Source organism: Anabrus simplex, chromosome 2 (genome assembly GCF_040414725.1).
Source record: "Anabrus simplex isolate iqAnaSimp1 chromosome 2, ASM4041472v1, whole genome shotgun sequence".
NCBI classification, from domain to species: domain Eukaryota; kingdom Metazoa; phylum Arthropoda; class Insecta; order Orthoptera; family Tettigoniidae; genus Anabrus; species Anabrus simplex.
Genome location: NC_090266.1, coordinates 320475152 through 320502642, shown reverse-complemented (window position 1 = coordinate 320502642; position 27491 = coordinate 320475152). Strand labels below are relative to the sequence as shown.

Below are 27491 nucleotides of genomic sequence, written 5' to 3'. Positions count from 1 at the left end.
ATGGCAAGAGAAAAGAATGGGGAATGAAATAACCGATGTGAAGTAAAGCTAGACAATGGGTGGAGTGAATAAAAATGAACACTCTTTACTCACGAATTTAGACCAGGCATTCGCAATGAGACAAATAAAAAAAGTGTAAGTAGCAATCACTCACAGCAGACCTGTGACCTTGAGCACACACTCCATTCGCTCGAGTAGCAAAGTGACCACTCCAGATTTCTGGTGAATAAAGATAAAGCAGGCACTCAATCCAGTAAGTGCCTGCTCATGTTTCCTTCAGCTAATTCAGTAGGTGACTCCAAATGATAGTGTCAAGTTCAACAGCATGGCCGAGTTTATAGCGGTGGTTAATCAGAAAAGAAAATTATATAAACTTTGCAGAGAATCATCTCAACTTTATTACAAAGTGTTATATATGTCTAGTAAGAAGCATGCTGACTGGTTAGGGGAGCATTTCCTTGGGCACTCCAAAGAAACAAAAGGTGGTGCACTAACAAACGAAGAAAACATGAGAATCATCTTGCATTATGTTGCTGACCTGGGTTTCAGAGTGGAGTTGAAGACATTTCGAAGCACTGTGTCAAAAACATTTTCGTAGGTTTTGACACGAATAGAAATGAAAGCAGATTATTAGATAAAATTCCAACAAATGTTGCTTAGATGCATGAAGCACAGGCTAAGTGGCAAGAATGTTTTAGCTTCCGTTATGCTGCCGGAACTGTAGACTGTACGCTTGTACAAATTAAGAAGCCACATGTTCATGGGAATAAGTACATTTACAGAAAAGGCGTCCCTAGCATTAACATACGGGCCACTTGCAATGGAAAGGAAGAGTTCAACCAATGTAGATGTATCATGGCCTGACTGTCCAAGACTCCCGAATTTGGAGGAACTCTGATGTTCGCACAGTTATGACTCCTCTGTTGGAAGTCGAAGGGATGACAACTCCTGCAGATCTGGCACCTTAAAAAGTACATTCAACTGTCAATATACTATTTTATATCATAATTTCTGTTATTTACGTTATACCATTTTCCTCGATATTTTAACGTCTTAATTTTCAGGCTATGATTTCCTACCTTTCAGATGGCCAATGGTAGGGTTATTCTCTCATCAATCGCTTCTCCCATTATTTCAATGATATTGGTTTGTTTCCAGTGCGCTTTAATTCTACTTTATATTTCAGTCTTATTTTCATGTTTTGTAATTTTTTACCAACAGTTGGGCAGAAATATTTAAGTTAAATTTAGCAAGTAGTTCACGCTGAACTGCATTTATTGCACTTGTTTTCTTGTACTTCTTATCCGGTAACTGTGACTTTGGAAACAGAATTGTATGTTCCTTTAAAATGGAGATGAAGCAGACTGGCCATGTTGAGCACTGAACTATCCAGAAGTCATTGAAGCGTTATATACATGGCACGTGAACGACCTTGATCAGCGACACTGACGAGGGAAGTACCCCAGCTCAAACAGCTAAAACCGACTGGAAGTGCGCTTAACATACGAAGATGTCTGTTCTACTACCCATCAACGGCATTTATCTGCAAAACCCCGCATTAGTGTAGAATCAATGTTTGAAAGTTACGGCGTTCAAAGATTGCAGAAACTCAATTCGCAGCAGAAACTACCGTGCAACAGGCACTTCGGACCATTATAGTAACAAGAAACAGATGTGGTCCAGTATCATCTGGCAAAAGGTTGAACACGTGCTTGCAACAAGAACTCTTAACACATGGAGTACCGTGTTGACAGTCATCTTTCCCACAATAGAAGATACTGTGTTGTCCTTTATTTGACGTCGAAGTGTAAATGTGGAGTTTCAATGAAGTGATTAAAGCACAGCAGAATGGAACAGTATGCACACTTAACGAGGGCAACACGTAGACATACTACATTATTTACAATGTTCCCGCATTGCAATAGTCCAAACTCAAATCCCACGGTGATCACATTATCGAACGAAGCAACAGGAACATCCACATCATAACCTGCTCTTTGCCATGCAACTGTTAACATAGGTCTGTATCTCAGTGGAGATAGTTGGTTGTAGATGACTGAGTGAAGACTGATGATGAAGTATAGATAACGTAGCGTGGCCTGCGTGGTAACTATCTGCAAACGTACAAAATCAACAAGACGTCTGACAGACTTTGTGTTGCCTAAAAAAATACACATCCAGAGGTTGACAGTATTTGTCTTTGGCGGCAATATCTTTAATTTAATATCTTTATTTGGAAAACCTCCTTCAATGACGCTGTAGTCTGTGTCCTGACCAGAAATCACAAAGTAATAGACCTCTCACCAACATGTTCAGCAAGGACCGAATTAAAAAAGCTCTTCATATGTGCTTTAGTCATTTTTCCACTTTTACTCGCTTCAACATGGATGTTCCATGGACACATTGCAGTCAGTTTCTTTGCAACCTGAGGACCAAATGTTCCATCCTTTTCCTGCAGACAAATGTAAAGCTTGTTCGCTAATTTGCCACTGATGGACACAGCCACATTAATTGTGTAACTATGCATAGAAATAATAATAATAATAATAATAATAATAATAATAATAATAATAATAATAATGTTATTTGCTTTACGTCCCACTAACTACTTTTACGGTTTTCGGAGACGCCGAGGTGCCGGAATTTAGTTCCTCAGGAGTTCTTTTACGTGCTAGTAAATCTACCGACACGAGGCTGTTGTATTTGAGCACCTTCAAATACCACCGGACTGAGCCAGGATCGAACCTGCCAAGTTGGGGTTAGGACAGAGACAACCGTCTGAGCCACTCAGCCCGGCATGCATAGAACTATGCACAGACTGTACTAGACCAACTGTTGATTTTTTCCCCTCTGTTTGAAAGCGTTGCCGAAGAAATTAGTTCATAAAAAAATTGGCTCTGAATCACTATTCCACACGCATTCCTTCATTATATTCCCGTCTTGAATAAACATGTTCACGTCTGCCACAAATTTTTTTGCTGTTTGTATAATAACATGCTCTTCTTCAATCTCTTTGCGAGTCATGAACATAGTGATATGTGTGGACAAAATATTATATTCGCCTTTGAAGGCCCTGACAAAATGCAACAAAGCTTTAAAATTGTCTAGAGAAACTGCTCTAGCGCCTCCAGAGCCCACGCTCGAATGTGCCAGTAGTGGACCACTTATCCATTATCTCTAGTTCTGTCAAATTGTGCTTTTACACACACTTTTCAAGCCTTCAATTTTAATGAGTTGTTTCCGAACAACAGATCGCTGTACAAGCAATTTCGTTTCAGCATGTTCCTTTGTATTTATGGCAAAATAACACTTGATAAAACTTTCAGAACTCAATTTATACACAATTTATGCACAGAACCTCTAAACAACACTGCGCTGGAAACAAAGCTGAAACAAACAACAGTTGTAAACCAAATGTGCTGGCTATTTAAATGTGGCAGTGAAGTTCATACCCAAACACTACGCAGTTTAAACTTTTTAAACCCCCAAAAAATTGTCAATTATTCGAAAATACGGCTGGATGCTTTTCGTGCTGTTAAAAAGAGGACATGTCTGGGAAAACCAGGGCATGTGGCATCCCTACCTTAGTTCTTAATATAGATCATTTCACATTAATGTGAAAATGAAAATTTTCAGGCAGCACTGGATCTAATAGAGCAATATTCAACTTACTTTTAACCTGACAAGTTCCATGCAACACAAGCCACCAGCTGGACATATGTCTAACTACTGCACAGCACAAGGTGTCATACTCTTGAAATGTGAAGTATCAGTAAAAATCCCCAAATTCCAGACATCAATAACAGCAAAATAAGTAGGAGAGTATTTTTATTAGTAAACCCAACATTAACTGCACATTTCATTCATAAAGTTAATTCTACACTGAGGTCAGTGAGAAAGCAAGCAAATCAGGCTAAACAGAACACACACAAGAGTATCAGAAAACTTAAGAAAATGCGTAAAAACGCAACATATGGGAATTGCGATACAGGTAGCTCTACTTTAATTCTGAGGACCAAATTGCTACCATCAACAATGCTAAATTATCTTTTGAATTAAATAATAACCAATAAACGAGACACTTCACCGGCCTCAAAGCATACACAAATTACTTCAGAATGACTACAGGTAAAGATAAAATTGAACATCAATAATTATTACCTACACATTACAAAACACTGCTTAAAAAATTAAATATTCACAAAAGCACATAAAAAATGTGCCAGAAATTTTGAACTTACAAATCGGTTTTCTTTTCCTTTAGATGCTTTGCAATACTTTCTAAATTCAGCTTCAATTAGTTTCGGATTGGACCTTATCTCTGGTGATAACGAATCACTGAATTTTTCCACAACAGACATGCACACTGAAACAAAAAAGGAATTGGAAAATCAACAAAAAGACAATTGTAAAAAATAAATCATGCCATGTTTCAGGCAGAAATTAATGCTTCTGCTTCTAGAAGAAATCCTTAAACAATTTTAATTTCTATTAGTCCTTGGAATAAATAAAAGTCCTGCTGGCTCCCTTACTTCTGTACATTATCAAACATAAGATATTTGAAACAGCATGGCAGTATGTATTCTTTACCTAAATATTCTGCCACGCACCAGTACAAAAAACGGACTACATAAACAATTTTGAATTCTTTTGAATACCAGGATCAGGATTTCAGTATGCGCCAGGTAATTGAAGAATGCTACGAGAGGAATAGGCAGTTGTGTTCATCTTTCGTAGATCTATAGAAAGCATATGACAGGGTACCGAGGGAAAAGATGTTTGCTATATGGGGGACTATGGAATTAAAGGTAGATTATTAAAATCAATCAAAGGCATTTACGTTGACAACTGGGCTTCAGTGAGAATTGATGGTAGAATGAGTTCTAGGTTCAGGGTACTTACAGGGGTTAGACAAGGCTGTAATCTTTCACCTTTGCTGTTCGTAGTTTACATGGATCATCTGCTGAAAGGTATAAAATGGCAGGGACGGATTCAGTTAGGTGGAAATGTAATAAGCAGTCTGGCCTATGCTGACGACTTAATGGCAGATTGTGCCGAAAGCCTGCAGTCTAATATCTTGGAACTTGAAAATAGGTGCAATGAGTATGGTATGAAAATTAGCCTCTCAAAGACTAAATTGATGTCAGTAGGTAAGATATTTAACAGAACTGAATGTCAGATTGGTGATACAAAGCTAGAACAGGTCAATAATTTCAAGTATTTAGGTTGTGTGTTCTCCCAGGATGGTAATATAGTGAGATTGAATCAAGGTGTCGTAAAGCTAATGCAGTGACCTCGCAGTTCTGTGAGAAGGAAGTCAGCTCCCAGACGAAACTATCTTTACATCGGTCTGTTTTCAGAACAACTTTGCTTTACGGGAGCGAAAGCTGGAAGTAACAGACATGAAAGTAGCAAGAATGATTGCTGGTACAAACAGGTGGGAACAGGTGGGAACAATGGCAGGAGGGTACTCAATGAGGAGATAAAGGCTAATTTAGAATTTAACTCGAAGCTGTACGCATAAACCAGCTTCGGTGGTGGGGTCATGTGAGGTGAAAGGAGGAGGATAGGTTACCTAGGAGAATAATGGACTCTGTTATGGAGGGTAAGAGAAGTAGAGGTAGACCAAGATGACGATGGTTAAACTCAGTTTCTAACAATTTAAAGATAAGAGGTATAGAACTAAATGAGGCCACAACACTAGTTGCAAATCTAGAATTGTGGCAACGTTTAATAAATTCACAGAGGCTTGCAGACTGAATGCTAAAAGGCATAACAGTCTATAATGATAATGTATGTATGTATTAAAGTACGGCAATGCTAGTTCATTGTGACGTAAAGTATAGTCAAATTCAGTTTTCTTTTAATAATAAGCAATTCTATTTCCAAGTACAATTCTAAATTGTGGAAATGCAACCGTAATCTACAATTGTCGTGACCCATATTCCTGTATATCGCCAGATGTGAGAGTTTATCACCTCACACCTTGAGATAACTGGTATGCTCTCCAAATTTCATTGCTTATTACAGCAACTGGTCCTCAACCAATTTATAGTATATTGCGTAAAGGAAAGTAATAGTAATAGTGGTAGGAGTAGTAATGATATAGATGTTTATTCCTTTAGTGAACCTGAAATACTTGTCCCGAATGAGTAAATGGTCAGGCAGGCACCAATTTTTGAAAAGGAGACAAAGTCTTTCATAGTGCATTGGCATTGCCGGTGGTTCCAAGTAGCAAGTAGCCTACGCAGTGGCCTCCACAGTATGCACTAGCCATGTGTCTTGGTAGGTGTGCTATTTACCAACTGATGAGCCCATCTTAGCACACTGGGACAAAACACTGGCAGCCAGGAATGAGTTAGCTGGAAAATTTACAATGTCCAATAACATACCAAATATATTGGTATACAATTGTGTCATTTTTGGAAGTTTTCCAGCCATTAATTCAAAACCGTAAATTCTGCCTTTTTCCAGGTTTTTCTTTTTTTTCCAAGTTCAATGGCATGGCTTTACAGAACACGTCCAAAAATAAGGAATGTTCTTTGAACAAGCAGTAACAAACCACTCCCATAGCAGTTCATTTCTTCCTAGCCTGTTTCCCCTCTTCCATTTCATGTCACCATTATTACCTGCCCAACCACTCATCATGCATTCCTTATTCAATATGTCAGACATGAGTTTTACTGCAATTGAAATCCAACATCACTTATCTTAAACTTAAGATCCATTTCCTAAATTCACGAACTCTCACCTTATCACTTAATAACAGTGATGATGCCTAACAGAGGTCATCGGCCCCTAATGGTACGAAATGGAATAAAAAATTCAAAATCATCCACTGACCAAAATAAAAACAATCGTCATGCAGAAGGTATGGATGGACATGGACCGAAAAAAAAAGAGCAAACAAAAAATAGTGGATCCAACTCAAAAAAGATCTTAAATAATTCATTACTGACCAAGGGACCACTCAAAGCACAATCCTGAATCGAAGATGCTCGATGTCTAAAGGGGTCCAAAATCCAGGTCTAAGGCCCCTCAGAATGGTACATGTCGCGAGTAAAGTAGAACCATGGTGTTTGTCTTGTCGGGGTATTAATCAAAAGTAGCGAAGACTCACGGTGTTCCACACAAGATGGTACTACTCACAAGTATTGTACTTCGTATAGGTAACGCAAACCTATGGTGTTCCTCACACAATGGCACCACTCGTAGCCAACGCAAACCGATGAGGTTCCTCACCTAGGTGTACTACTCACGGGCGCCGGTATTCCCGTGGTGTTCCTCACATAGTGGGTACTAATCACAGGCAACACAGACCCACGGTGTCGCTCATATAGTGGTACAACTCGCAGGCAATGCCAAGACCCGCGGTGTTGCTCACATGGGTACGACGCACGGGTACTGGAAACCACCAGGCCGGCCTCTTTACTGCTACTAATCACAAACCTATTTCGTACCTAATATAGTGGTACTACTCGCAAGTACAGGCAACCCACGGTGTTCCCCACGTGATGGTACAAATCAAATGTAGTTTCATGGTTCTAATTCAATCATCCCTTAGTCGACCCTCACAACAGGCAGGGGATACCGTGGGTGTATTATTCGTCTGTGTCCCCCACCCACAGGGGGTAAAGAGAGAGAAAAAAGAAAGAAGGGATCCGTCACTTCGAAAGATGAAGTAACGGATGAAGAAAGGCAAGGGCCGCGAAGGGCGTGAAAATGAAAGACTCCCTAGGCCTCGAATGCTCTAATACCATCGGAGTCAGAAAAGAACAAGAGTTGACCAAGGGAGGTCGGACAGGATAGACGAAAGTGAGGAGCCTCGCACAAGTAAGTGGAAGCAATGTCAAGACTCAGCTTAGGGCCCCGTGGTTGACAATCCACACTCCCAAGTTGAGAGCTCCTTGGGCCCCTTTTAGTCGCCTCTTACGACAGGCAGGGGATACCGTGGGTGTATTCTTCATCTGCGTCCCCCACCCACAGGGGGTAGTGTTTGGTCCGCGAGAGGTATTTTATTTCCCTTAAGTCTGCCGGCAAGCCGGTTAGGACCCCCCTATCCGCCACCTGGGACGTGCCACGTGGGAGTATCACCTCTCCCCCTGCTACGCTGGCTTAATAACAGTGGCACATTTTATGCAACACTGTTGATCACAAGAAGCACTAAACACTTCAACCACTTTTGTAAGCTGTAAGTTTAGACTACTAACACTACAGGTTTCCATTGTAGTGCTGTAGAAAAAGAGGATGTACAAGGGCATGGTAAAGTTTCACCTGCTGAACATCAATCAATGATCTACATTTAAGGCTGTTCCCCAGGTGGCAAATTACCTGCCAATTGTAAATAATAATTGCTTTGTGGCCCAATAACTACATTTTTCTCAGTTTTCGGAGATGCAGAGGTGCTGGAATTTAGTCCCACATAAGTTCTTTTACGTGCCAGTAAATCTACCAACACGAGGCTGACATATCTGAGCACCTTTGAATACCAACGGACTGAGCCAGGATCGAACCTGCCAAGGTGGTCAGAAGGTCAGCACCTCAACCGTCTGACCAATCGGACCGGTGCCTATCAGTTGTTTCCCTAGCATCATAGCATCATCGTAAACGTTTTCAAAGGATTTGGAAATTTATTGAACATTTCCCTTGATAAATTATTCCAATTTCTTACTCCTCATGCTATAAACTGCGCCAGCCCCATGGTGTATGGGTAGCGTGCCTGCCCTTTACCCAGAGGTCATGAATTCCATTCAGGCCAGATCAGTGATTTTTACCTGAATCTGAGGACTAGTTTGAGGTCCATTCAGCCTACGTGATTACAACTGAGGAGCTATCTGACATACTGGCCAGAGCCTGGAAATCCAAGAATAACTGCCGAGAGAATTGATTTGTCGTACTAACTACACAGCACCTTGTATTCTGCAGGGCTGAGCAGAGGTTGCTTGGTAGGCCCAGGCCCTTCAGGGCTGTTGAGCCATGGGGTTTGGTTTGGTTCACCCTATAAATTAATATTTGCCCCAATTTGTTCACTTGAATCTTTTAAAAAAAAAAAAAAAAACCTCCACTCAAGCTTATTAATCTGCTAATTTCACTCCACAAAATCTCTCCATTGACAGCTCGGAACATAGCACTTGCGAGGATAACAACATGATTTCCCACAAACTTTGCTCAGCGAGAGGAACCGAAATAAGTGAACACATTTCAACTCGACCGTAGACACTGGACAGTTTCCAAGAAAATGATGGTTGAAGTTTCCAACGAGCTGTACGTGCCTTTTAGATTGTATAAAGTTCAACTGACACAGTGGCTATCGCCATGGCTTCACACTTTTGCGCCCTGTGTTCAAATTCCGATGATTTTTTGTTTCAATTATCTACTTACGATACTGAAGATAACTACATTAATATTTCTTATCAAGTTAGTGGATACAGGGGTGTTATGTTGATTGAAAAATTAAGACTGTTTCAGAATAATTCTTAATGTATTATATATACATGTATATGGTATTTTTCAGGGATTACAATGTTTATGTTCATTCTTATATTAACACTTCAGGAAGTTACAATGCATTCCCTCGGACAATACCGACTGTAGAAACATTCGAATCACAGAAAATATTTCTGGGTCAATATGTCATGTGGGAAAGAAACGTTACATTAATGAAGATTTCACATGTTGGCAATAAGTTTGTGACAAACTACATATAACAGATCATTTTCCCAAAAACTGGTGCTTGCAATTAATTATGAATCAACGCGTGGATTTTTATTGCATTGTGTATAGTTGTGATATCCCTTTGCTGTGCAATGAGTATAGAATAATTGAAGTTCTAAATACATTTACCAGACAGAACATTACTGGTCTAAAAAGGACTACAATATTTCAAAATACATTGAACAACCATTTGTAAAGTAACTGTCAATGGACAAAAGTTAGTTACATTTCTGGGTGGATATGTCACTCGGGAAAAAAAACGTAAACATTAATGAAGATTTCACATGTTGGCAATAAGTTTCTGACAAACCACATATAACAGATCATTTCCCCAAAAACTGGTGCTTGCAATTAATTATGAATCAACGTGTGGATTTTTATTGCATTGTGTCTAGTTGTGATATCCCTTTGCTGTGCAAAGAGTGTAGAGCAATTGAAGTTTTAAATTCATTTACCAGACAGAACATTAACAGTATAAAAAGGACTACAATATTTCAAAATACATTGAACAAAACCATTTGTATAGTAACTGTCAATGGACAGAAGTAAATAAATGAAAAAAAATTAATCAGGATTTGAACATGGGGCACAAAGGTGTGACGTCGTGGTGAAAGCCACTGCACCACCGTGTCGATTAAACTAGCTATGCACTAACAGGCACGTAGTGGTCTGTAACGTAAACTTCAACCACCATTTTCTTGGAAATGGTCGAGTGTCTGCGGATAAGCCGAAACGTGTTTGCTTATTTTGACCCCTCTTCCACTGAGCGCAGTTTCTGGCAAATCAGGCTGTTATACTTGGTGCGTTCCCCTGAGTCAAGCAGCTTGTCTCCCAAAGATTGCAATATTTTTGTAACACTACTCCTCTTTCGGAAGTCACCACGAACAAATCTTCCTGCTTTCCTTTGAATCATTTCCAGTTCTTGTACAAAGTAGTTTTGGTGTGGGTGTTTGTTTAGAAGGGCCTAACATCTAGGTCATCAGCCCCAGACCTAGTGATGGTCCCATACACTGAAACCATGCTCTAATTGGGGTTTCACCCGAGACTTGTACGCCCACTCCACATCCTTACAACACTAAATACCCTCACATCCATGTGGAGAGATCTGTAACCTTTACTGACAATCCCATTTATGTGATTACCCCAAATAATATCTTTCCTTATATTAAGACCTATGTACTTACAGTGATTACCATGAGGAAATTTCACCCCATCAATGCAGTAATTAAACCAGACGACTTTTCCTCTTAGTGAAACTCCCAACCTGACTTTCCACCTCATTTATAATCATACCATTGCCTACTGTCCATCCCACAATATTGTCAAGGTGGTCTTGCAGTGTCTCACAATTGTGTAACTTACTCATTACTCTATTCAGTATAAGATCTGCAAAAAGCCTTACCCCTGATTCAAGTTCTTTACTCATTTTTATATAATAACACATGAAGGTCCAATAATATTTACCTTGAAGAATTCCCCTTTAAATGATTACAGGATCAGATAACTTTTCGCATAATCTAATACACCGAGTTCTATTTTCTAGTAATTTAGCTGCACATTCAACCACTCAGTCTAGTCTAACAGCCCTCATTTTTGTCAATAATCTGCAATGAACTGCCCTATCAAAAGCCTTGGATAGGTCACTAGCGATACAGTCCATTTGACATCCTGAATCTAAAATATCTGCTATACCTTGCTGGAATTCTACAAGTTGAGCCTCACTGCAATAACCTTTGATAAACCCAAACTGCCTTATCAAACCAGTTAGTAGTTTTGCAATCTTGTCCAATAATCCGATAGAATGCTTTCCCAGAGCTTACAAAAAACACATCAAGCTAACTGGCCTGTAATTATCCACTTTTATCACCTTTTCCTTGTACACTGGGGTTACTACTGCAACTGCCATTCATTAGGTATCACTCCTTCATGCAAACAGTAATTAAATAGGTATTTCAGACATGGCACTATATTCCAACCCATTGCCTTTAATATATCACCAGAAATTATATCATTTCAGCTGCTTTTCTACCTTTCAACCTTTGCATCTTTTTGTAAATGACTTGATTATCATAGTTCAATTTCACTACTTTGCCTGCTATCTGGATATTTCCTTATGTTCAACTTCCTTTATATACTGCTGACTGAATACTTCTGCCTTCTGTTAAGACCTCACATATACACACCCTTTGTTCATAAATCATCCCTGGAATGTCCTTCCTAGAATCATTTTCAATGTTAAAGTGTCTATACATATCCTTCCAATGCTTTCTAAAATTCATATAGCTGTCAATTATGTTTGCCATCATGTTATCCTTAGCCAACTTTTTTGCTAAATTCAATTTCCTAGTAACTTTGTTCAATCTCTCCTTACTCCAGCAACCATTCCAAACTACCTTTCCTTTCTAATCTGCACCACCTCCTTAATCTCTATTTCCTTACTATAATGGCTCCTTACCATTTCTTTCCACACTCAACAATAGCTTTAACCTGTTGACGAGTGGACTCAAGTACAGTCAATAGAGTGCGCGCGGCATTTGCCGTTTGGTCCCACGAGGGAGCACGGCATTTGTCGTTTTAGGCTAGTACTAAGAACTTAATAGCTTACTGATGTAATATGATATCTGGTTGCGTTTTTGGAACTTTTTCAGTTATTCAAATAGTGTTGCTGTACAAATCCTAGTTCTGTATGACGGTGGTCTCTGACGGAAATGCGTATACTCCCTATAGTGTAAGAGTTTGGCGCGCCATTAGCCTACAGGTCACAGCAGTGTTACGATTGCCGCCGATGTGGATAGATGTTTGTGCTCTTCGTAGCTATACATATTTTTGTTTTTCATAAATATAACTGTGAATGTTTCTTCTTTTGTAAGTTACAAATGATGCTATGGAGTTTCTGGACACAAGTGATAATATTACAGATGAACTAAATAGACATTAGTGAAGGTTATATATTAAAAAGTTTTCAAATGACTTTTCTCGATCCGAAATGTCTTCATGTGTCTGAAAGTCCCTCAAAATTGTAATAAATAAGTTTATTGTAATTTTGTTTATAATTTCTTATTCCCCAGAGGTTGTTTACCAGTCTAATACGTACTCTGATGCGGCCGACATTATTGCACGGTATATGCCGTGCGAACACATCAAAAGGTTAAACCCATCCCATAGGGTGTTTACATTTTCCAATGATCATGATTGCTTTAAAAAATGTAGCTATGTCTCTTAACCATATGGTAATGCCTAATAGTCCTCCTTTTACAATATTCCTTTCTATCACATTTTTAACTACAATGAAAACAGCTTCACGATCACTTTTTTTTTTTTTTTTTGCTAGTGGCTTTACGTCGTACCGACACAGGTAGGTCTTATGGCGACGATGGGAAAGGAAAAGCCTAGGAATTGGAAGGAAGCAACCGTGGCCTTAAGGTACATCCCCAGCATCACTTATACCATCTATCACTTTAGTTTACCTATAGAGCTCATCCGGTTTTATCAATACCACTTCTAGGAAATTTTTCCCTTGGTTTCATCACTCTTTGATTCAGCTGTCCTTTCCATATTAACTTATTCACCACTGCTTGTTGGTCATCCTTTGTTTCGTTCAAATTCCTTCCCAGTTAACATTCAGTATATTTGGTAAATTTAGACCACCCGCTAGAATAACATTCCTTTCTGTGTCATTCCCCACATAGCTGATTAACTTGTCAATTTTGTATCAGTGTCAGCCTTGCCAGATCTGTACACACCAAAAACACCAAGTTGCCTAATATCTTGCACCTAAAACTTGACGTTTTACATTCGTAACATTTTCGTAACTTACCAACCCTTCTTTCACCAGTATGAGTATGCACCCTCCTACCGCTCCTAACCTGTCCCTACAATAAACAGTCCAGTTCTGTGAGAAAACTTATGCATCCTTATCACTTCTCAGCCATGATTCAATTTCTATTACAATATGCAGTAAATAGTGTGAGAAAACTTATGCACCCTTATCACTTCTCAGTCATGATTCAATTTCTATTACAATATGCGGTAAATATATATCTCTTACATTACGTAATTCTATGCCTTTATTTACAATACTTCTACAGTTTAACAAACAATTTTGTCATCCTCAATTGACTTCCTGCTTACTATACTGCTATCACTAGACATCGGATTTGTATGCTGTATGAATCAACAATATAAGCATGCAACTATGCTGTAAAAAGGGGTGAAATTTGTACATAAGTACGCACTTACTTTCACACTGTTAAACACTTATGAAATACAAACGTAAGATTCCTTAGTAGACTCAAACGATTCACCCACACCATGACATCAAATCATGATCATAAATAATCACAATCTGCAGCAGTTCCACTGTGTACAGTTTGTGTGAAGTATCAATCTATCTCAGTCTATCAGTGTTCACTGTTGAAACATATGTAAGAAAGTGTTAATCACAATCAGTACCTACACATGATAAATCGCAATAAGGTTGTAAGAAAACCGTGTAAAAAGCACACGTGAAGAAACACACTTAAATACACATTCCTCTTCCATTTTACACTGCACAGCCTACCTTTCCTGTCCATAATTTGTTTTGAAGTACACTACAACAATCTTCTCCAAGTTTTCTGATATGAATCTGAAGTTTACCTGTTAAAATGAGCTTCAGTGCGGAGAATGAATGATCTCTCTGAATCTATGGATGTGAATTTGGGAGCGTGTAGCTGTTAACCATTCCGGTAGATCCAGATTATCAGTTCCAGCCATATATTTGTTTATAGCTACCATGTCATAGCTAGGATTTTGTTTGAGGACATCAGGATATTTTGTTTGCAGACTGAGTCTGAGGTGTCCTGGGATACCTTTCAGTTAACGCTTCACTTTCTCCATAATCTCCAGAAAATAAAAGATGCAATCCACGTGTTTCTAGTTTGATTTTCCTTGAAATCCTATTACAAATGTAATGTTCATTTAAAACAAGACCACTCATTCTAAGAGAGTTCACGGCATTAACCTTGGAGGGTCGGGTTTTTTAAGTCGTACATGAAGAAAGTGAAAAACAACAAAATCACACACCCTCATGGTTAATAATGTCTTTTGCATGGTCCTTCGCAAAATGTGGTGATGGACACAGACACACTGGCAAGATTTTGGGAGGTTTCATCTGTCAATGTTTTGTTTTATGATATTGAAGAGGTTTTTATTTGAAGATTCAGTGTATTACTATATAAATCGATACATTTATGTAAGTGCAAACTTTTACTCTACAAGAAAACGTTTTAATGTCATGTGTAATGATTTCAAGTTTAAATATCAATATTCATGTAATTAAGTATAAGTGTTTTCTAGAATATGAGAAATTTTACTTATGTTTATTTGCTGAAGAGAATGGTAGTTCTCGAAACGTACAAAAATTGAATTATTGAAGGATATTAAATATTGAAAGGGCATATCTAACAACAACTCCTTATATTATCCCATGAGATTGTCAATACAGACCAATTTGTGAACCAATAAGAAATTTGTTTATACTGTTCTAATGCATGCATTGACTTATGGGCTGTATTGACAGTGGCATAATCCTGCTAGAAATAGACATACTGCTTTTCTTCCTCAGTCAACATTTCAAAAAATGGCCGCAGTACATTTTGTACATAACATTCTGAGTAAATTTTATCATGAAAATACGATGATTGATGCGTGTTGTTTAAAGGGGCCTAACATTTTTTTTCGCGTCGCACCGACACAGATATGTCTTATGGCGACGATGGAATAGGAAAGGCCTAGGAATTGGAAGGAATCGGCCGTGGCCTTAAGGTACAGCCTGGTGTGAAAATGGGAAACCATGGAAAACCATCTTCAGGGCTGCGGACAGTGGGGCTCGAACCCACTATCTTCCGATTATTGGATACTGGCTACACTTAAGCGACTGCCGCTATCGAGCTCTGTGGCCTAACATCTAGGTCATCGGCCCCTAATGGTACAAAATGAGACGAAATGAAATTACCTATTAAAAACCCAAAATCATCCACTGACCACCATTCAAAATGTGAGGACGAAGAATGAATGGATGGATATGAATTTAAAACGATCAGTGGAACCGACCCTCAGTGCCTCACATGCACAGAAGTAGGCGTAAAACAATAGTATTACTGACCAAGGGACTGCTTCTATAGCATGATACTGAATCGATGATGCTTGTAGTCGAAAGTAGTCCAAAATCCAAGTCATTGGCCCCTCATAATGGTATTTGTCATGTTGCGGTACTAATCAAGAATAGCGTAGACTCGCAGTATTCCACACATTATGGTACTACTCACAAGTAATGAAATTCGCACATGTATTACAGACCTCTGTTTCACACATTGTGGAGCCATTGACAGGCAACGCAAACCTATGGTGTTCATCACCTAAGTGACCACAGGGACTCGTACTATCCCATGGTGTTCCTCATATAGTGGGTACTAATCGTAGGCAAGCCAGAACCATGGGTTCCGTCATCCCATGGTAGCGCTCAGATAGTGCTACTAATCACAGGTACTGTAAAAGCTGTCGCACTCTCGTTTGCTACTAATCACAAACCTATTTGGTACCTAACATAGTGGTACTACGTGCAAGGAAAAGCGACCCATGGTGTTCCCCGCGTGGTGGTGCTAATCGCAAGGAGCTTCATGGTTCTAATATAATCATCCCTTGGTCGCGCCTTTTAGTCACCTCTTACGACAGGCAGGGGATACCGTGGGTGTACTCTTCGTCTGCGTCCCCCACCCACAGGAGGTATCAAGAAAATAAGGCAACTAATTCTGCACGTAGTAATGCCACACCAAACACAGACTTTCCGATCGAGAAGAGGAATTTTATCCACTACACGATGATTGGCAGTGTCCCAATACCTTGGATTGTGAGAGTTCACATACCTACTCATTTATATACAGCCAAAACTGGTTAGGACGTTTTTGTGGGGACCGAAAAAAAAAAAAAAAGGAAATGTGGTAAAAAAATGAAAACATCTGGCTGTTAAAAATTTAAGGTTAGGTTTGAACGTAAAAAATAATTACAACAAAAACAAGGAAACAAATGTTTGCAATTATAATTATTGAAATACCTTTTTAGATCAACATAGTAAAACACCACGGAAACTGTTCTTAGAAACGTGAACTATACACGTCGCTTACAATTATGTTTAAAGTCATTACAGAAAAGGCCAACATCTGGACAATTTGCACATGTTTCATGTGCGGTTTAACATTCACCTTCTCATTAAACTTTAATTTCTTATCATTTACAAACTGTCTAGCTTTCTTCTTCTCAATAACTGAATGTCCTGCAAACCACTATGCATACCGGCAAGTACAGCAGGCCTAATTTATGTACGTTGTTACACAATTCACTTACGAACATAAAATTAAGCACCAACATGTCAGCAGTATACGGAAGTACAGTAGGCCTAATTTACGTAGTGTTACCAAAGCACGCCCGTGCGTAGGGGCGAGTACACCCGCTTCCACTGACTTTCTCACATACAGCGGGTCGAGTGGTTCAAAACTACCCGCGCCTTCCAGCGAATCCTTTTCAATACACTTTTTAGTGTAGGTAATATATATGGATCATCATAGTCTTCGTTTTTCCTTCTACACTTAAGAAAATACAAAAATAGTTCAAGCATGATCTGTCCCTTACATTTCACTGAGAAGGAGATGTATACAATTTTGAGAATACTTTCTCAATAACGGGTCTAAATGAAATCACACTTTCCCAAACGAGAGATCGCTGGTATTTCAGACATTAAAGTTATTAAGTTCTCAGTGTCTATTTCAAGCTCCATAACAACTGCTGTAAATCACACAGCAAAAACAAAAAAGTACATAAATAACTTTTAAATTGAACATGAAAAATAAATATGTGAAATGGGTGAGAGCAGGCCTACTTTTGTTTAGTATCTAAATCCATTTCTACTTTCTTACAGGTACACTATCGGGTTCTGATACAGGCCGCAGTACTGATGCCGCAAGCATGGCCAAACCGCTGTGTATGATGAGATGCATAAATTAAATGTCCAATAACGAGCAACTGTGGGCGTGGGACTGCGACTCACCACGGACAGCCCACTCAAACATTTCCCCTGCGCGCTGCTACTCTCCGCCTCCACATCATCTGAAAGATCCTATTTAAACAATCAGTTTTCAGTTTAGGCCTAGGCGGACCGGCGGCTCAAGCAGGTCAAATCCGCACCCTCTGAAAGAAGCCTCACGAACATAAAATTAAGCACTAACACGTCAGAACCAAAGAGAATAAGACTGGCTTCGAACTGACGCTCACTGCAGCTGTAGGCCAATATGCAACCAAGCACCGGGGCCGTGAAATTTTCTCTACCAAATCCTTACCAAGGCCAGTTGTCGCTGGCTATCCTTTTTGATCGCTGGCCTGTCGTACGCGCCAACATGGCCAGGAATGCTAATTTATATATCTTATGATGGGAGTTACGAACTTACTAATGAGTTCCATAAATGTGCTACCCAGGTTTCTTTAGCATGTATTTAATAGAACACATTCTGAGCCTTTGGAATAATGGCGGAATAACCAGGAAAATGTGCTGAAGAGGCACATCAACCAGTTTCAATTGTATATAAAATAGGCCTAAGAGTTTTGTCTGTACATTGCTCAAAATTTAAAAATTTGTATTTCTGTATCAGTCATGTCCACAGAAACAAGGAAATGCACATTTTACTTCTCCGTAATTCCTGCTTGTATGTACGCGCATCACGAGAAAACGGCTGAAGAGAATTTAATGAAAACTGATATGTAAAGTTGGTGAATGAGCCACTGGCTATAAATCATTTTATTCGCGCTGATTGAAATGGTAGTTTACGGGAAGGCCTAAAATGTAATTTTTAAATATTTGCATTACTGGTCCTATCGATAAATACTACATAACTAAAGTTATACAGAATTACATTTCCGATCATTTATGTCATACATTTTTACTGTACCGGCTACAATAACAGAGATATTCACGAATTTGTATTTTTGTTGCTAAGTCCATGTTAACGCCAAGCCACGAGAAAACGGGTAAACATAATTGAATGAAAATCTGTATACAGCGTCGGGGAATAAGAAACTGCAGTCTAAGCTATAAACAATTTTACTCACCCTGGATAAAATGGTAGTTTAGGGGAAGGCGCCTAAAATGTAATGTTTAACCATCTAAGTGCCAACGTCCTTTTGTTTTCATCTGAAAAATGCCAACGTCCTTTTGAAAGGACGTTCAGTATTTCTTTATTTTTATTAAAAATAACAGTCATTTCCTTTCAGCATTTCCCAATATAGTTAGTTAAAGACTTACTATGTTTGCAACAAACAGCCTCTTATTTTCAATGCCAATGTTTCAGTATATTAGCCCCATCAGCAGGCACATTATTGGAGCGCTTTACTTCGCGCGGCAACACTAGCAGTCTCGCTGCGCGCATTGTCCGCTATGTGTCTAGTTCTCGATCTTTTACTTGTTCATTTATTGCTCTGAAAATGAGCCGATCTCCTGCGAGTGAGAACACTATTCGTAATAAGACTGAAGAAGGAGAAGACTTTTTCAGTGACGAGTATTGTGATATCGTTTCTACGGAAAGTAGTGCTAGTGATATTGATAATACAGACGCTGATCCAGCTTTTGAGCCCAACTTACCAAGTACTTCTGGTCTGTCATTGAATTCTTCCAATACAATAAACAGATCAGTTTTTCCTTCATCAGAAGATGATGCGCCCTCACCACGGACGAAGGCTACACAACAACAGGTTGGTCCTAGGCGCCGCGGCCGCCCACTTCGTAATGGCAATGATCACGAGGTAAGCAGTGATAGTTCATCAGATAGTGACTCAGAACATAATTCGGATGGTCGGGCAGAAGTTACAGAAAACAGTGATCCTGGATACAATCATTCATTCACTTTCAACGAAACACCAGGGCCTAAGCGATGCCCCCCTAGCAACTCGCCTTCTATATCGTAATTTGGCCTTCTCTTCTCCATGATACTTTTAGATTCTATTGTTGTGCATACAAATAGCTATGCAAGGCACTTTATTGATGTAAATCTTAACAGATTACGCGCTCATAGTAGGATTAAGAAACGGAGGCCCATAAGATTTGTTGAAATCAAAGCTTTTATTGCTGTCCTGCTGAACATGAGCCTAAATAAAAAGCCTATTATTTCAGGATACTGGTCGACATTAGGTTCACAACATTTTCCATGGTTTGGTAAGATGTTTGCAAGAAACCGATTTGAAAGCATTTTGAAGTCTTCTCATTTAGTAGACAGTAGAACACTGCCAAAGCCAGGACAGGCAGGCTATGATCATGCGCTCGGTTCAATTTTTTAGTTGAGCATGCTAATCGAGTTTTCAGGCAGTATCATTCTCCAAACGAACAGCTTTCAATCGACGGAGTTTTATAGGCACAAAAACCCAATAAGCACCACCATAAGTGGGGCATCAAGCTCTGGATGCTGTGTGATGCAGTCACACGTTACTGTTTGGGATTTTTTATCTATAGAGGTGCGAAGCGTAATGATGGCACTGCCAACAGAGAAAAGGGTTTTGCACACCAAGTTGTAATGAAATTGCTTGAATAACGGGTCTAAATGTAAGTATTTGCATTAGTGGTCCTATCGATAAATACTACATAACCAAAGGTATATAGAATTACATTTCCGATCATTTATGTCATACAGTTTTACTGTACCGGCTACGATAAAGAGATATTCACGTATTTGTATTTTTGTTGCCAAGTCCACATCAACGCCAAGCCACGAGAAAACGTGTAAACAGAATTTAATGAAAATCTGTATATAGCGTCGGGGAATAAAAAACCAGTCTAAGCTATAAACAATTTTATTCACCCTGGATAAAATGGTAGTTTAGGGGAAGGCATCTAAAATGTAATTTTTAACCCTCTAAGCGCCAACGTCCTTTTGAAAGCCCATTCTGTTTTCATCTGAAAAGTGCCAACGTCCTTTCAAAAGAACGTTCAGTATTTATTTTATTATTAAAAGTAACAGTTTTCACGTTTTTGTTGCCAATTTTTTCACCTGAATTGCCTTGGTTAAGGAGTTGTATTCTAAGCTTACACACCTGACGGGGACATTGCGCAATAATAGAAAAGGCATTCCTGCACAAATGAAAGGAAATTTCCGTGTAGGCCAGAGAACGTACTATCGCAAGGGACAATTGCTAATGTTAAGGCCACACGCAAAAAGCAAAGCAGAAGAAACCAGTTTTGTTGCTATCGACTAATTCTTCAGCTGAACGTGTACTACGATCGGAGGAAAAAAAAGGCAATACTGTTTATTACCGATAATCCGAAAATGATTAGACATCATGACTTCATAGGAGGAGTGGATAAGGCTGATCGGATGTTGTACTGCTACTTGGATAAACGAAGGTGTGTGAAGTATTGGAAAAAAGTTACGTTCAATATTTTCGAGGATGATTGACAATTTCTATATATTATATAGCCTAAATACTGATAAACCTAAGTCAAGACTGGATTTCACCATATCAATAATCCAAGAACTCTCTGCAGAGTGGTTGTGTGACCCGTCTCCCATTCAGACACAAACAGTTCCCGCCGGTGGCGGCGATCCGCTCCAACTAAAAGAAACAAAGGAATTGTGCCGCCTGTAAGTGCAATAGTACCAGTCGAGGAGGGAAGAGGAAAAAGACTAGGTATATTTGCAAACTATGCAAGAAAGCCGTCCATCCATTGTGCTTGACAAAACATAAGTGTGTTTGAGAGGTCTTGGAAAATAAACTTGTACTGAATTTTATTATTATTATTATTATTTGTAGAAAGTTATGTGTTATCTAAAAGAAGTTTGTACCGTATTTCGTAAGTATTGACAATGTAACCGTCCAGGCTTCTCCAGCCCTACTAATTTAATATAATATTTTACGCGATATCATTTGATATCAAGTTTATCCGCCATCGGCAATTATTTGTAATAACATATTTATTCAATGTCAATCATTTGTAATCAAGGCCTTTTGGAATCATATTGTATATATGATAACATCGTTTTATTATTTAAATTATTATATTATGTAGGATAAGAATTCATTATGTTGTAAATACGGTCAATATGTTGAGACATAGTTGTTTTCATTTCATTTCATCTCATGTTTGTGTATACGGAGGGTTATTCTTGCAGCTGGGATTTTGCGTGAGTCATGGGTTTATTTTATGACCAAGGCTAGTAAACAGCGACTCGTGCGCGAGGCTTGCAAGCTGGTCAGCTATATCATCGCCACGCCTTCTGGACTTGTCGAGGAAGAAGAGAAGGGGATTTGATGCTTCTATCTATCTAATCAGATACTTCGTTGTATATGAGTTTTGAGGTTGAACTGTTACCAAGAGTGGGGGTGAGCCCGGATATATACTGATTCTCAACACGAGAACGCGACCTTACAACCTAACTACGGATACTCCATCACTACTACTTCTACTGTGAACATCTACTTTGAACGACGTGATTTGATTTTGGAACGGTATGTGGTCGCTCCGCGACATAGTTATTTTTGTACAATGTGTTATCGCTTCGATACAGTACTTAGATGCGGTAATGTTATCGGATCTGCGTGAAACGAAACAAGCTTACGGCTTGTGTTATTTTCAGTAAATATTGTGGACGAAGAACTATGTTTAGTTCAAGTCTACGGAAGTTTGGTACAAGTCTGTACCGTATAAATAGTATAGCTCAGTTGGTTTGAGATTTCTACTAATATGGAAAAATTCATATCTCTGAATTTTCTCCTCTTACGATCAAAGCTGATCAGTTTTTACAAGTACAGGGCCAATGTCTAATTTAAAGACTAGGCATGTAGGGAGTGCTAGTCCAGATAGCCCGTACCATATCAGAGAAGGAAGGATGTCCATGGAGCAAAGTCTACATCGAGAAGAAGAGAGCGAGTAACCACGGAAACCAGACTTCAATGGAAGCTCCAATTGGTTGAGCTTCAATTAAATAAAGCAAGCAATGGTAAATTCAGTAAATTATAAATTCCTCCACGCTTTAAGGAAACTTCTCCGATTCATCTCATTTTTTTTGTATAATAAATTCATTTGTATTTTATATTGCGTTAATTTTCTTTCTTAAGCGATACTAAATGGTTAATTATTTAAAATCCTACCCCTGTGATCTAAGTATAAGTCTCTATGCTAGTAAATATAAATTTTGGTTTACAGTTTTATTTAAAACTGTAACCATGGCGCCCAAACATTACAAAGAGAAATGGGGAACCATGGAATGTTGATTGTTTCTATTTGCGTGGCAATTTGCGGGCAAGCCACAAATAGTTTATTTGATGTTCATGTGTCAAGATAATAACTTTCATCTCCCCAAGAGTTATGACGAGAAGGAACAGTTACAACATATAAATCAAACGAAAGTAATTGAACTTGTATTTTTGGCTCATTTGTATATGCATTTTTTTTTACTGCAGACTTATTTTAAATTCGAAATGAATGAAATTTCCGATACAGCTTCATAATGAGTTGTACTATTCCATAGACATGTCCGCGATGTATAAAATATGTTTTGTACTACCTAAATTCTATTGCTAAACTTTTGTTTTATTTTTAATTAATATTGTTGGGTTTTGGCTGCCAAACGTTTGATGATGATGCTTCTTGTTTAAACATCCTAACATCGAGGTCATCGGCCCCTAATGGTACGAAATGAAATAAAAAGTTCAAATTCATCCACTAACCAAAATAAAATATGTCATGAAGAATGAATGGACATGAACCAAACAAACAAAAAACAGTGGCTCAGACTCAAAAAAGGTCGTAAGTAATAGTATTACTGACCAAGGGACCACTTATAAAGCACAATGATGCTTGATGTCTAAAGGGGTGCAAAATCCACGTCTAAGGCCCCACAGAATGGTACATGTCGCCAGTAAAGTAGAACCATGGTATTTGTCATGTTGGGGTACTAATCAAAAGTAGCGAAGACTTACGGTGTTCCACACAAGATGGTACTACTCACAAGTATTGCACTTCATACAGGAAACGCAGACCCATGGTGTTTCTCACACAATGGCGCCACTCGTAGCCAACACAAACCGATAAGGTTCCTCACCTAGGTGTACTAACCACAGGGACTCGCACTATCCTGTGGAGTTCCTCACATAGTGGGTAGAAATCACAGGCAATGCAGACCCACGGTGCCGCTCACAGCGATACAACTCACAGGCTACAGCCAGGCCCGCGGTGTTGCTCACATGGGTACGATGCACGGGTCCTGGAAACCCCCAGGCCAGCCTCTTTACTGCTACTAATCACAAACCTATTTCGTACCTAATTTAGTGGTACTACTCGCAAGTACAGGCAACCCATGGTGTTCCCCGCATGATGGTACGAATCAAAAGTTTCATGGTTCTAATTCAATCATCCCTTGATCGCCCTTTTTAGTCGCCTCTCACGACAGGCAGGGGATACCGTGGGTGTATTATTCGTCTGCGTCCCCCACCCACAAGGGGGTAAAGAGAGGGGAAAAAGGGAACTATCACTTTGAAAAATGAAGTAACAGACGAAGAAAGGCAAGGGCCATGAAGGGCGTGAAAATGAAAGGCTCCCTAGGCCTCAAATGCTCTAATACCGTCGGGGTCGGAAAAGAACAAGAGATGACCAAGGGAGGTCGGATAGGATAGACGAAATGAGGAGCTTGGCACAAGTAAGTGGAAGCAATGCCAAGACTCAGCTAAGGGCCCCGTGGTCGCCAATCCACACTCCCAAGTTGAGAACCCCTTGGGTCCCTATTAGTCTCCTCTTACGACAGGCAGGGGATACCGCGGGTGTATTCTACATGTGCGTTCCCCACCCGCAGAGGGTGCCAAAAGTTTCCTAATGGTCAAACGAACTGAATAAGGCTTTAATCATATAGGCAATCATATTATTAAAAAAGTACGAAAATTTCAAGTTTCTACCTACAGTAACAGCTGAACTGAGAGTGATCAAACAAGCTTGCAAAAAAACGAAAACTGGTCTTGGTGCTCAGCGGTAGGAAAACCTTAATAGCACGCGGCGTTCAAAAGGTTAAATACCCATGTTATTGGTCCTATCGAAAAGTACTAAATAAAAGTTATAGAAAATACAATTTCCGATCAATAATAAATTCCTAATTTATAAAATTTATATGTATTGAATAGGTGGAAAAAACAAACCTTTTAGCATCCTACATTCAGTATCTTCAATACGGATAACAATGATTTTTATCACTTTATTCAGTTTTACCGCACAGCGGTATTTCAGAGTCGGAAGGAAACTAAATGTGAAGGCCTACAATACAGAAAGCTCATAAAATTGATCAATAACATTACATTGACCATTGTTGTGATATTCTTTGTCTCTTATGCTTACACTCATCTCCGATAGATGGAATTACTGCTGCATACCGAGTATAACAGCCTGCCTGAATATTGGCAGGAAATAGCTGGGGAGTTAGATATCTTTCTTCTTTAGTATGCCATTCCTCTTGTTCATACATTTTCTGATACTGCTGGTACAGGGTGATTAATTTGAAAGTTCAGAGCGGAGTGCCGAGGATTAGGCGCGCTAGGAAGCGGAGACAGTGAGCGCAGTGCCCGCCATGACAAGCAGGCATAGTCGGCTCAAAGAAGTGGCACGTTTACGCCTATAGAAACTAAACGCAACTGAACTCACCGGCTACACAGATGCTCTGGACAAATAAGTAAATGAATAAACAAATAAATCAACTAGGAAATTAAACTGAACTCACCAGTATTTACAGACAATGCTGAAAGTGATCTTCAGCTGCAATGCAAGCTTCACATCTTGTAATGAGATTTCAAAACACACTTTGTAGTTCGTGGGCACCAATAGAATGCACAATGCTCCTAATTTCAGTTTTTAATTCTTCTGCAGTTCAAGGATTATTCCTGTAAACTTTTCCTTTAAGATTTCCCCATAGATAAAAATCACATGTGCATAAATCAGGCGGACGAGGGGGCCACAAGCCTTTACTGATGATCTGATCATCGAACATTTCGCATAACCGTCGCATACAGCTACGCACTGTATGGGCCGTTGCACTATCCTGCTGGAAACAGCCGCACCTTTTCTCTTCTTCAGTCAGTTCAGCAAAAAATGGTTCCAGAATGTTGTGAATATAATGATCAGAAGTAACCATGTCCTGAAAAAATATCGGACCGATAACACTAGCCTGCAGAATAAAACTTTTTTTGTGCGGTAAAAACGAAACTAGATGGGTTTTATGAATTTCTTAACGCAGAGGTTTTGGCGAATCACGTCTGGTTTGGTGGCAATTTTACAAAATGTTATTTTGTTCTCACGTGAAATTGTTGATACTTAGTATTGATTAAATTTGATGTATTAATGTAAATTTCAGTTTGCAAAACGTAATCATATTTCGCATGCATTGAATACACATAAATTCTGCTTTGTAAGCAAGTAGAGTATGTATTATATTTTTAATGTATATTGAAATTCGTGAAACTGAAGCATAAAGCGCCTATTTAGTTTCGACTGTACAGTTGCTTTTAAATTAATATAACCGTACCTTGAATAAAAATTACATGGTTAAACATACATAGTTTTGTTACATAACGTGCAGGTTAGATTCACACCTCCGTCTTTTCCCGTTTTCCGTGGAATTTCCGGGTTTTTGAAGTTCTTGAATGATCTCTAGAAGGGTCGCCTTGTGCAATCAACCAACAGTAATCGGCCACCATATTCACATCCCAACGTCCCTGATAGAGTCGTTCTGCATCTTTGAGATCCTGGTGAAACCTCTCACCTTGTTCTTCACTGACAGCTCCTAAATTTAGAGGGAAATAATCCAGATGCGAAGCTAAGAAATGAAGCTTAAGGCTCATATTATAACCGAGTTCCTTAAACTGTACCAACATTTTCCTTACAATTTCTTTGTACTAAGGGTCCTTAATGTTGCCAAGGAATTCAGTCGCTACATCTCTGAATGCGTTCCATGCCTCTTTCTCAATTTTGGTCATCGTGTCTGAAAATTTTATCCTTCATCTGTTTACGAATCTGTGGTCCATCAAATACGCCTTCTTTGATTTTTGCATCTAATAATGAGGGAAATTTAGTGGATAAATATTGGAAGCATAGGCTACTTTTATCTAATGCGTCGACATACAGTTTCATCAATCCAAATTTGATGTGCAAGGGTGGAAGTAGAATTTTTTCACGGTCAATAAGACTTACATTCAAGACGTTTTTGGAATCTGGTTGTAGTTTTTTCCTTTCCGTCCAATTCACTGTATTCCAATGTTTATCCCGTGCCCTGCTATCCCATTCGCATAGGAAACAGGGAAATTTTGTATAGCCTTTTTGTTGTCCCAGCAACAATCCAATGATCTTCAAATCACCGCAAATTTGCCACCCATGCTGCTATATTTAATTTTTCAAGCACCAACTTTAAGGTCTCGTATGTTTCAGACATTTTTGTGGAGTGTTAAAGTGGATGGATGCCAGAACATTTGTATTATGAAGCAAAATAGCCTTTAAACTTATTTTGGAAGAGTCAATAAAAACACGCCATTTACTAGGATCATACTCTTTCTCTCCCAATCGACGTAGAAGATTTGAAACATCCGTACAAAATACAAGTTCATCTTCTTGAGTGTAATACTTTCGGACTGTTATCCTTGAAAGGAAACTGCTTTATCAGTCCATCATGAACATTGCATAAGGGCTGGGGCTTTTAACACGTCTGATTATTCAAGTGGTCTAAGATGAA

The 27491-nt window shown here is 39.1% G+C and overlaps 1 protein-coding gene across 1 annotated transcript in view; it reads right to left on the bottom strand.

The window, feature by feature from the left end:
• The window catches only part of LOC136864099 (mesencephalic astrocyte-derived neurotrophic factor homolog), an 83581-nt gene that overhangs the window by 36798 nt on the left and 19292 nt on the right, over positions 1-27491 (bottom strand). Inside the window, exon 3 of the mRNA XM_067140671.2 lies at positions 4242-4366. Within this exon, the coding sequence (XP_066996772.2) occupies positions 4242-4366 (125 nt within the window). The remainder of the gene's footprint in view (positions 1-4241; positions 4367-27491) is intronic.